The sequence below is a fragment of the Bolinopsis microptera genome, chromosome 5 (genome assembly GCF_026151205.1).
Source record: "Bolinopsis microptera isolate Bmic1 chromosome 5, MBARI_Bmic_1.0, whole genome shotgun sequence".
Taxonomy (NCBI): Eukaryota; Metazoa; Ctenophora; class Tentaculata; order Lobata; family Bolinopsidae; genus Bolinopsis; species Bolinopsis microptera.
This window is the reverse complement of record NC_087076.1, coordinates 22,801,880-22,813,984: the sequence shown is the minus strand read 5'-3', so window position 1 is coordinate 22,813,984 and position 12,105 is coordinate 22,801,880. Positions and strand designations below refer to the sequence as shown.

Genomic DNA, 12,105 nt, shown 5'->3' with positions numbered 1-12,105 from the left:
GTTGGATGGATCTGTTCGTTAGAAGGAGCAGAAGGTGAACCTGGTGAGGACGGTGCTGACGGGGAAAATGGACCAACTGGAGACTCGGGGAATGTTGGAGCAAAAGGAGAGATGGGTAGAAACGGTACTCCAGGACTTCCTGGACTTCCAGGATTGAAAGGGATCAAGGGTGGTCGGGGAATAGACGGACAGGATAGTTTTCCTGGATGGGACGGAAAACAGAATTGTAGATCTGAGAGCTGCATCCTACGACTGGGACCTTGTTATGGAATGGGGAGTAGCAGGTTTACAGTCCAGTGTATGGAGGGATACGCAGCTAATGGCATTTGGCGAAATTCCAGGTTTTGGGGACTGAGGTGTTGCAAAATTATTGTAAAATGACGAAAATTCGTGACGCCACTTTTTTTATGGCTTATAGTAAACATAATTTCATTTATATTTGTATTATTTTGTATTTATTTTTTTTACTCATTTACATTATATTCACATAGCCATGTGTATACGCGTACTGCGTGACGCGGTCACGCGTTACTGAGCCGCGCTCAGCCTGTCATTCCGCCGAATATCTATTATTACAAAGCATATCACGTGCGCGCTAAGCACTCCACGCGCAAAAACGCGCCTGTTTGAAAGCATTGCGCGTTTGAGAGCAGAGAGGGTCTTAATTTGTCAGGCTATGTTTATGAACATAATAGCCTGAGGTCCCCAGCTAGGTAAGGTCGCGCGCAACTGCAAGCGAGAGGGCTCTGGTTAGAGCAACTCATTATATAATTGAGATCAGAATATCATGATCACTATTTTATGACTATAAGATGATAGCCGATAGGTCGAGAACAAATTGGACATTGAAAAATGTATGCTTGTTATGAAATTGATTCACGATGTCAATCTTTCCTCGGCGAGGCCCAGTGGTGCATTTTGCCTTGTAGCGCGATGCACTACTGGGTCGCGCGCGCATCAAATAATGCTTCTCGCAACCACCAAGCAGATCGGCGAGATGCGAAGGATTGACATCGTCAATCAACATTTTGCCTTAATTGACGATGTCAATTAAGGCAAAATAGACACAGTAGCGCATTTCGCCGATCATGTCGCTGTGAGAAGCCCCATTGAGTGCGTGGCGCAGCACAGTAACGCATCGCGCTACAACATCTCGCTGATCTACGGAAGATGCGCGGCGCGGCTCAGTAGTGCATCACACTACAAATTATCAGTTATGATATTATAATTAATCAGTGGTCAGTGATATGATATAGATACTCGTAAAATATTTAACAGGTGATACTTTTTTGTATCACGTTGCGACCCCACGGTCGTTTCACTATGGTCCCCCTTTATCGTCCTGACGATACAGGGGGAGCCGCGCACTGCACTCGTGCGCGGCGGGTCATACAATGTATGACAAATACGTTTGTCCATTGTTTAATTGACGATGTCAATTCTTCGCAGCTCGGCGTGGCCCAGCAGTGCGTCCCAGGAAACCTTGCTGGATGGGGCCTAACTTTAAAAGTAAAAGAGTTCGAACTGACTAGACTTCCGGTTTTTTGCAAAATGTTCGTTTTGTAAAAATAATGTTTCCCGGCACAGGGGGAAATTTGAAACAATGTAATTGTTGAGTTATATTTAAATCTCCAGGAAAGTCTCATTTTGGGCCGATCAAAACTTTGCAACTTTAACTTCAAACTTTGAACTTTGCGGATTCATGTACTCTGATGGGCTGAATTGTGTCACGTGCTAGCATTTGGAATGCGCCACGCGTGCAAATCATATGGCTTAATGTCAAAACGGAGTACGAAGCTAGGTGAATTGACTTTGAGCTTTTTTTGGCAACTGCTTTATCGATGGGCGTGTAAATACTGTACTGCACAGGGGGAGCTGAAACCAGGTTTTCGATCAAACATTGCCATTTGTAGTCAAACGTCGCCAACAATTGCTCTCGTCCAATGAAATTGCTGCATTATGATTATTATGAAAGCCAAGCTTCGGATTCGAATATATGTAATTCAATTATGCATAATGGCAGGCAAAATGCAGCGATTTCATTGGACGAGAGCAACTGTTGGCAACTTTTGACTACAAATGGCAGCGTTTGATCGAAAACCTGGTTTCAGCCCCCTGTGACTGCGCAAACAACAAAAAATTTTTACAAATTATTCTGCTTCTGAAATTTTGGTTCTAGTAATTAATAAATGTGACATGTAATTGTAAAATAACAATTGAATCTGCATGAATAGACCTTGGAAGACTTCGCCGCTTCGACGCGCCGCGCGAACTAGCATTCTATGACGAAGATGACTAATATGACGAATATGACGAATATGACGAATATGACGAATATGACGAATATGAAAAAATCGCGTTGCTGGAACGATCTGGAAAGGGTGACATCGTCAATCAAAATAGACCCTGCGCGCGGCGCTTACAGCCACACCTGAGGGTTTCTAATATATATAAACAATGTGTGGCTGTGTGCGCGACGGGGTGTATATAAGGTTGAAATTTAAATTTGAATTTATCTATGAATATAACATAATATGTATTGATTGTTTTGTGGTAAATAACAATTTTGTTTTTCTTAAAATTTCGTTTTTCTCTGTATTTGCATGTTGTGATCCTCATAAAAAGTTTGTATTGAAAGTGAATCAAAAATTGTCTTTTCTTGTATGACCCACCGCGCACGAAGTGCGCGGCTCCCCCTGTATCGTCAGGACAGGGGTCGCAACGTGATACAAAAATTTATGACATCACATCATCACACATGTCTACAAAATATTATCGCACTATGTGAAAAAATATGTAATAAATAATTCCCCACCAACATTAATTATTTATGAAATACAATATTTAAAAAAATCATCAAATAAATTATCCTATTTTAAATACTTCCCAGTGGAATACAGATTTATAAAACGCTTCTTTGCCACATAAGGATGAAACCAAAGATAATCCTTATGTTTCTCTTTATTACTGGCATAACATTCCAAAAAAAAGCAATCATTTGTAATACTTTTAGAAATCATATCTTTCTTAAATCCTTCCAATTTAATTTTAAAGCCTTAAACTGTCACAGAGTTCTTGACGTCCGTAGGAAGTTTGTTCCAATATGGAAAAACTCGCTCCGGGAGAAAAGACTTCTTGATATTCTTTACTTAAGTTAAACTTCTACTACATCTATTGCTTGAAACAAGATTAAGACCGGATCTGCCAGTTCTAAACATCCCCGATCCATATAATAATCAGTCCAACCACCTGGTACTTTAAAAGCTTCTATGAGGTTCCCACGTATTCGCCGCTCTGCCAGCGTTGTCAAATTGAGGATTTCCAGTCTACAGCTGCTAGGAAGAGTACCCAACTCATCAATCAGACGGGTAAACCGCTTCTGGACGCTCTCCAGCTCCAAAATAGTCCCCCAACTTCCATGAGCTGCAGGTGGATTCCACAATTGGACACTATACTCAAGATGAGGTCTTATTAAAGCGATTTTGACTGGAATGCCATAAGCTTCTAGAATCTTGAGCATTTTTCCACGATGTGCACTGTCGAAAGCATTCTTAAAGTCTATAAATGTCAGAACAGCTGGCAGTTTCCGACTCACCCCAAAAAAAAATTTGTTTCTCTAAAATAAGCTTACAGTATCACTTGCGGGGGCTAACTTAATTATGATTCATGAACCAAAGCTACATAATCTGCAGTAATGGAAAAGAGAGCCTGCGCCCAGGGGGACAAAAAGTGAGCCATTTTATGTCACATTTGTGGTAATAAACCATCAATAAAACCAATTACCACCGGCCGATTTAAAAAAAAATTGCTTATTGGCTACGTCAGAGTTTTGTCGGCACTTTACCAAAAACACCAGTCCCGTACCGTTAAAAAAATAGCCACTCGGAAATTTCCCACACACACATACACAGATTTATTGAGATTATCATTTAAGATTAACATTGAATATCAATATAATAGGATGGCTATGAGTTCGAATCCCAGTGTCACCTAGTCTACTGTAAACTTAGTACTATTGGCAACTCGATAATGTAGCTACGCAGGGTTAAGGCAAGGTTAAGGCACGGTTAAGGCATGGTTAAGGCACAATGGTTACATAAGGCATGGTTGAGGCACAGTAACTTAAGGCACGGTTAACGCACGGTTGGGGAAATATAACCTATAAACATACAAGTGGTTAACTAAGGCACATGATCTGAATGTGACGATCTGTAAATTTTATAGTGCGATTCCCGCTATGAATAAATATTCTAATTCTAAAGCAACAGCCCTGCTTCATGTGACCGTCCTATATTTGAAATCCTTATTTCGATTAACGATCTCTTCAAGTAACCAGGCTCTTCAAATTAAGTTAACGTCTCCTGAGCAAGAATCCCGAGATTCATGTTTACTAATTATGTACTCACTAGACGGAAATTTTCTTCGAGTTCACATCTGAACACCTGTTTATTTGAGCGAGGTGATCTGCACAACCTACTTTGCAGTCATGTACCAGTAGCTCAGATCACATCACCCAACCTTGTTGCGTGCTGACACCACGGCCACCCGCACACCATTTAATACATGCAAACTTTTTATCTTGTTGATCAGCTGACATGGATCATATCCTGAAATAAACAAGCTCTGTCACTCTATTACAGTGCCTTAGTTAACCACTGTTTATAGGTTATATTTCCCCAACCGTGCGTTAATGACTGCTTATTAGCAGTTTGTGAGTTACCTTAGTTCCCAAAAATTTGTGTGCCATTATATTGAGCACAATTTATACCGAAAATTTGGGCACAGATTCTTCGAAAAATGAACGATTTTCCACTAAAATTTCAGTTAGATATTTGCCTTAGTTCATTATTATTCCTTACTATTCCAGTCATTTTGCTTTAAATTTTAAGCATGTAGGTGGTAGTCTGAGTTGTTTCACATTATGAAATTTACGATCTGCCCAGTAACTACTAAAAAATACAGTGATGATGGCACAGTACAAAATGATAGATATACAATAGTGATATTTAGTCTCTCAATCAGATAGTTTAGTCTACTTACACTCAGCATATCTTATCATACCCCTTTCACATACAATTATCATTATGACGCCTCACCAGATGGTCGAAAGGTTTGGAAGAAAATTAGAAGGTTTACATCATGATCTATCAAACTAAGCGGCACATACGCTTAGCTTTGGGGGAAACAAAGGTGTACATAATTGTGTGTAGCGAACTACTGTAAACCCGGACCAAAGGTCAAGTCTAATTTTAATTAACCAGACATTCATTTAAAATATAAGCTTTTTTACTTGGTCATGAATGACAGATTAGAAAACTAAAATTTCAAATATTATTTCACTTGGATATGAAGAAAAAGCCATCTTTTTATAGATTTCAGGGCCACAGGCCAAATGCCAAAAGTTTGGTTAGCAAAAAATTTAGCAGACGGAAAAGATTTATGCAATTAATTTGGTCTGCAAAAAATTTGGGCGAGAGGCCCGCTCAAATTTTTTGTCGCCCAAATTTTTGGGAATTAAGGTAACCATGCCTTAACTGTGCGTTAACTGTGCTTTAAGTGACCGTGCCTCAACCGTGCCTTATGTAACCCTGGTGTCTTAACCGTGCCTTAACTGTGCTTTAACCGTGCCTTAACCGTGCCTTTTAAACTATGCGTAGCTACATTACCGAATTGCCGTACTATTAACTTTTAACTATTATTAACTATTATAATAGGATGGCTATGAGAAGAGAATACAAGCTTGTCATCCTGGGGGCGGGAGGTAACTATTTATATATTTTTGTCTTATCTGGTATTTGATCTTTGCATAATATGATTAAGTACCATTTTCTGGCTTTAGTATAATTGACGATATGTTTTCAAGCATAAGTTACTTTTCTTAACTTAGTATTCATGTTATTTTCTGGGATGATTAGTTTAAACACTGCTGAGTATAAGTTTTATCTTAATAGTGGTGTTATTAAACTTCAATTTATTATTATGAGGTGTTGGAAAATCAGCCCTCACCATATTTTCACCTCACCCTTTAAAACCGCTCTGACATGGTTAGTACCTGACACTTGTGTCAGTTGCTAACCATGTGGGCGGTATACAAGCACATTATTTCATTTCATTTCATTTCAGGTGTTGGAAAATCAGCCCTCACAATGCGACTTGTCCAGGGAGTCTTTGTGGAGAAATACGATCCGACAATTGAAGATTTCTATAGGCATCAGATAGAGGTTTGTTTCTTTATCTCCCCACTTTTTTTTTTCTATTTTTGGCACTGACTTAAGTAGATCACTCTTTGTATTATTGCCCCAAATTTGTGGTGAGCAAGCTATATAACGCATTCTGCTCTAAATTTGTAAGAAAAAAACAAAATACTTTACTAAGATCATCAATTATAAATAAAGTACAGAGCACTCTATATATCGTGGATATATATAGAGTATACGTTAGTACAATATACCCAAGTTACTATAGTTACTGAATGTATCATTTATAAATATCTCCGCTATTAGGTGGACGGTGCTCCCTGCACTCTGGAAATACTCGATACTGCAGGAACCGAACAGTTTGCAGCTATGCGGCAACTTTACATTGCTAACGGACACGCTTTTGCGCTTGTGTACTCCATCGACAGTCAGGCATCTTTTCTGGAACTCCAGGTTAGTTGGTAAAACAATTATTTTAATAAAACATTTAAATTGATTTGGATGAAATAAATGTGGTTATTAGTGTCTAGCAAATGGGTTGTAGCGGAGAGTGTCTCGTAGTTCTAAGTAGTTCTAAGAAACTGAGAGCAGGAGCTGTCTGTACTGTGTAACATGTACAGTATACATTATACATCCAGTACATAATGTGCATTATGCAATGTACTGGAGACTTTCTCAGCTAACAGTAAAACTTACTTAGTTTTGCGAACATTGAATTATAATTATTATATTATTATTTGTAACCAAACTGTAACATTAAACACGTCATAACACGTCATAACACGTGATAACCTCGCAGACGATACACCAACAAATAGTGGACGTGAAGAGCTCGAGTCAGGTAGCTATGGTTCTGGTTGGGAACAAGTGTGATATGGAGATGGACAGAGAGGTCAGCAAGGAGCAGGTAATATCATCACGTGACATAATACATTATATTTTATACATTATACATAATACATTTTATATTATACATAATACATTATACATTATATAGTATACATTATACATTATACATTATACATTATACGTAATACATTATACGTAATACATTATACATTATACATAATACATTATACATAATACATTATACATTATACATTATATATTATACATTATACATAATACATAATACATTATATATTATACATAATACAGAATACATTATACATTATACATTATATAGTATACATTATATAGTATACATTATATAGTATACATTATATAGTATACATTATACATTATACGTAATACATAATACATAATACATAATACATTATACATAATACATTATACATAACACATTATATATTATACATTATACATTATACATTATATAGTATACATTATATAGTATACATTATATAGTATATATTATACATTATACATTATATATTATATATTATACATTATATATTATTATAACGTAACCTTTTAGCTTGTGTGTTGATAACAGTTGCTCTCTTATCAGTAAAATCGTTTAATTGCACTGCGACCACCGTGTAGCCTTGTAATACAAGTTAAGTACATGATGAAGAACACAGATTTACTGCAGCGTTTATCAGGACACTCTGCATTTTTCAACGAAGCGAATGAGGATTTCGAGGCTTTAATTTCGAATATTGCAGAAGCCACGAACTGTGAAAATAGAACAAGGTTTTCAGTTGAAAAGTTTGAAAAGCCAGTCAAGAAGGTTTTATCAAATTTGATGTATAATATGTACTATCAGTTGAATTCTGTCGTCGGAGAAACTCTGAATGCAATGAAAGATGTTGAGGAATTGAAGAGTTCTCTCATCCGATCACAAGAGTCGGTTATCAAACTGCAGAGGGAACTTCTTGAAGCCAAATCCAATCAGTTGGAATTAGTTCAGACCACCGTAAAATCTGCTGTTCAGGACACTGTTCAAGCTGAAATCAAGTCATACAGTCAAGCGGTGTTAAAAGCCTCGCCGAACAGTACAATAACGGAGGAGTGCCTGAAAAAAGTTGTGCAGAAGGCTGTGTCAGAAGAGGATCGCAGCAGGAATGTTCTCATTTTTGGTTTAAAGGAGGCAGATGAAGAGAAACTATCAGACAAAGTAGACGAACTGTTTGAACAGATTGAAGTGAAACCACACTTCGAAGCTGTAAGGATTGGAAGGAAATCAGCTGACAAGACCAGACCTGTCAAAATTTTGTTATCAAATTCGAATACTGTACATCAGATTTTATCAAAATCGAAAAACCTGAAACTGAGTGAGCACCACAAAACTGTGTTCATTTCACCAGATCGGTCACCTGAAGAGCAAGCCAGACATCATCTGCTCGTTTTGGAGATGAAAGAGAAGGCAAAGAAGGATTTGAATAGACGATATTATATCAGAAGTGGTGTTATTTGTTGTGAGGACAAGATATCATAGTGAACGATGTATAATCATGAAGTTTTTCTTGTGTGTGACTTAACGGGTGATACTCGTAAATTTTTTGTTCTAATCATATAAGACCGTCGACGAGTCTAACTCGGCGCACGTCTTGGTAGTTTATAAACCTTAGGTGTGACACAATTTTTTATCTTTTATTGTCAAATAAAGTACATTGGTTCTTAAATTTTTATGAGATCCCAGTTTATATATTTAAAAAAAACCTTCTGCTCTGAGGAGGAGAGAAAGTTTTTGTGGAGAGCCGCTCAGACATGGGCACCGTATTGTGTAAATTATTTAGGTATATTTTATGCAATATCTTTGTCGCATACGAGCGGGGTAGTAAATATTGTGTTTCGTTTCGTTTCGTTTCGATATATAATTATACATTATGCATTATCACGTAGAGGTCCGTTGGATCTATGCGATCTCCTCGGTCGACTCAGCCGAATGATAGGAAACTTAATTGAGGGTTAAATGAGGAGGGGTACCTGTTAAGAGTTCAAGAAACTTGTACATTAAACTGATTATATTAATCTTTAATCCTGCCCCCCACGTGGGATGTGTGTATTGGCCGTATTCTCATTTAACACTTTCTTAAAACATTGACATCATTAAAGAGACATCCAGTCTTTATTTGCCCAAATGGGTACGTTAATATTATAAGCGTATCCCTTTACCTCTAAATAAAATTAGGTGACTCCGAATTAATCTGTGATTACCTTGGATTTGGGAAGCTCATGTTGTACATTATACATTATATATTATACATTATACATTATACATTATACATTATACATGATTATATATTATACATAATCACGTAGCTCATATTGGGGTCATATCTGTTTTTAACGAGATATGATGGACAGTACAAAGGATAAAGTAGTGAGGCTTTATTAAAACTTATTTTATTGTGCTATTTTAAAGATCATGACGTTAGTAGATTCAAATAGATCTAACGTCATCAAAATACAACAAGTCCATTCAATAACTTACGACAAATGTTAACATATAATATATTTATAGCTAGAATATTTATCGCGAAATTAAAACAGCAGTTCTTATGATGACTAAATATAATAAGAACGTAGCCTCATTTGTGTGTTGTATCCTTTGTCACGTGTCTAGATACAGTAAAGATATAAAATATTTAATATCCCCTTATTTCAGGCTGATCAGCTGGCTACACGATCGTGGAACTGTAGTTTTATAGAGACCAGTGCTAAAACAGACACTAACGTGAGGGAACTGTTCGTGGAGTTGGTCAGGAAGACTAACCAGTACATGGGCATGACCCAGAAAACCACTAAGAATAGCAGCAGGAAGGGAATCAGGAAGTTTAAGTGCGAAATCTTATGAGCGCCTTGTTTTTGGTAAGTTTGTCCATGTTTTATTCGATGAGTATATTGTGTTGGAGATATTTCAATAACTAATTACTGATGCACTCTTTTGTTCATGCCACGCAGAGTTGGCCTTGCATGGAGATTTTGTCGTGTTAGTCAAATAAGGAACATATTTGTTGTCCTGTGCGTTGAATATTTATTTATATAAAAATATAAAAAAACAGGGCGATATTGTTTGATGTTGTATGTTTTTTTATAGTGTGTCGGAGGGAGAGAGGGAGGGAGGGAGGGAGGGAGGTAGAGAGGGAGGGAGGTAGGGAGGGAGGGAGGGAGGGAGAGGGAGGGAGGGAGGGAGGGAGGGAGGGAGGGAGGGAAGGAGGGAGGGAGGGAGGGAGGGAGGGAGGGAGGGAGGGAGGGAGGGAGGGAGGGAGGGAGGGAGAGAGGGAAGCCGGGAGGGAGGGAGGGAGGGAGGGAGGGAGGGAGGGAGGGAGGGAGGGAGGGAGGGAGGGAGGGAGGCAGGGAGGGAGGCAGGCAGGGAGGCAGGGAGGCAGGGAGGCAGGGAGGCAGGGAGGCAGGGAGGCAGGGAGGCAGGGAGGCAGGGAGGGAGGGAGGGAGGGAGGGAGGGAGGGAGGGAGGGAGGGAGGGAGGGAGGGAGGGAGGGAGGGAGGCAGGCAGGCAGGGAGGGAGGGAGGGAGGGAGGGAGGGAGGGAGGGAGGGAGGGAGGGAGTATGCTAAGTATGTTTATGTAATGATGAATTAGATAAATGTAATGAATACGATAAATGTAATGTAATGATGAGTATGATAAATATCTAACATTATTTTTCCGTATTTCAGGCGTGGTAGGAATGCAGACTTAAGACGGATTTTTACACGAACGACGCTTAATTCGATTATTCAGGGCTTTGATTCTGTGTATATATTTTAATAGATTATAATATAGAGTTTAATACAGGTGATGATGATAATGATACAAGTTGATCTCTGATGACTGTAATAAGAGCATGTGGCTTTACTTTTCCTTTTTTCTCTTCAATTTGTTTTAGCATTTTAAACGGTTTACTTTTTGCTCTGAGAGTACTTTAAAAGTGATTTTAACGGTTCGGGTTGTTTTTGTTAAGTTCATCGAGTTTAGAAGAATTTCCATCAGTGCATATTTTTAAAGATTTGGTTCAGACTTCAGATTGAATGGGTTGAAATTTGAGTGCTTTTTTCTTGAATCTAGTGATCTCACGATGATCATAGCATTTAATTCATGGTTTTAACGCGATTGCTTTAATAAATACGGCCCAATTTATGCTCCTAAAAAGTTGAATTCGCAATGATTAATATTTGAAAAGTAATGCTGGTGCATGCATAATTTTTCTTTCAAGATTTCACTGAATTACTTTTTGTAAATCGAACTTAAGTTCACGTTAATCGTTCCTAATTTAATTACAAATGGTCAAGGTCACCATGGCAATTAATTAATTACTTAATTAATTACTTCCTTACCATATTAAGGTGGATTTGATAGAAAGCTGAATATTGTACGAGCTGAATGTCGCTACATGGCCAGCTGTTTTTCAAGCTATTTATATTAAACTTGGTTTTTGATACGATAAATGAAAACCTTAAATCTATTGCTTTATAAATTGTACTAACGATTGTATCTACATTACCCTTTGGAATGCCAGATTTTGAGCCTTTTTCGCAAGATTTATACAACATGTTTATCTTGAAGAGAACTCTTCTTGGAAGAAGAATACATGTTTAAACCTGAAGTGTAAGCATGATACTTGTGCAGTTTGCACTACAAAGCCGTACTTTAATCCGGCTGACTTACAACTCTGAACTCTATAAAACTTTACGAGAAAACGTTCCATAGTGAAAAAGAGAGATAGTGTTAGTTGTACATTATAATTTGTTTATAAAAACTCAACATGCGTCAATCTTCTTTGTTTGATAAAAATTGCAAATTGTGAATAATTCTATTTCAAGCCGTACTATACTACAGTTTTTTTCATCTGGCCATTATTTCTGTTTCTTCGGAATAGAAATACCACAAAAAGAATAAAGATATTTTGGAGACACGCAAGTGACCTAGTAGTATTATATATATGCACGTCTTGAAATTGTTTGTTCCCCATTGCATCTGGTCCGAGTCTGTTAGCACAGATCA

General features: G+C 37.8%; 1 protein-coding gene across 2 annotated transcripts in view; it reads left to right on the top strand.

Annotated features, from left to right (window-relative positions):
* The window catches only part of LOC134814794 (ras-related protein Rap-1b-like), a 49,430-nt gene extending 37,565 nt beyond the window's left edge, over positions 1 to 11,865 (top strand). Inside the window, exons 2-7 of one of the 2 annotated variants that reach the window (XM_063823070.1) lie at positions 5,715 to 5,761; positions 6,124 to 6,221; positions 6,504 to 6,650; positions 6,997 to 7,104; positions 9,772 to 9,974; positions 10,782 to 11,865. In XM_063823070.1, coding sequence (XP_063679140.1) covers positions 5,716 to 5,761; positions 6,124 to 6,221; positions 6,504 to 6,650; positions 6,997 to 7,104; positions 9,772 to 9,960 — 588 coding nt within the window. In that variant the 5' untranslated portion in view covers position 5,715 and the 3' untranslated portion in view covers positions 9,961 to 9,974; positions 10,782 to 11,865. Of the gene's footprint in view, positions 1 to 5,712; positions 5,762 to 6,123; positions 6,222 to 6,503; positions 6,651 to 6,996; positions 7,105 to 9,771; positions 9,975 to 10,781 lie in introns of both variants that reach the window. The other variant, XM_063823069.1, reaches the window with a different exon arrangement.
* Positions 11,866 to 12,105: the final 240 nt, after the last annotated feature.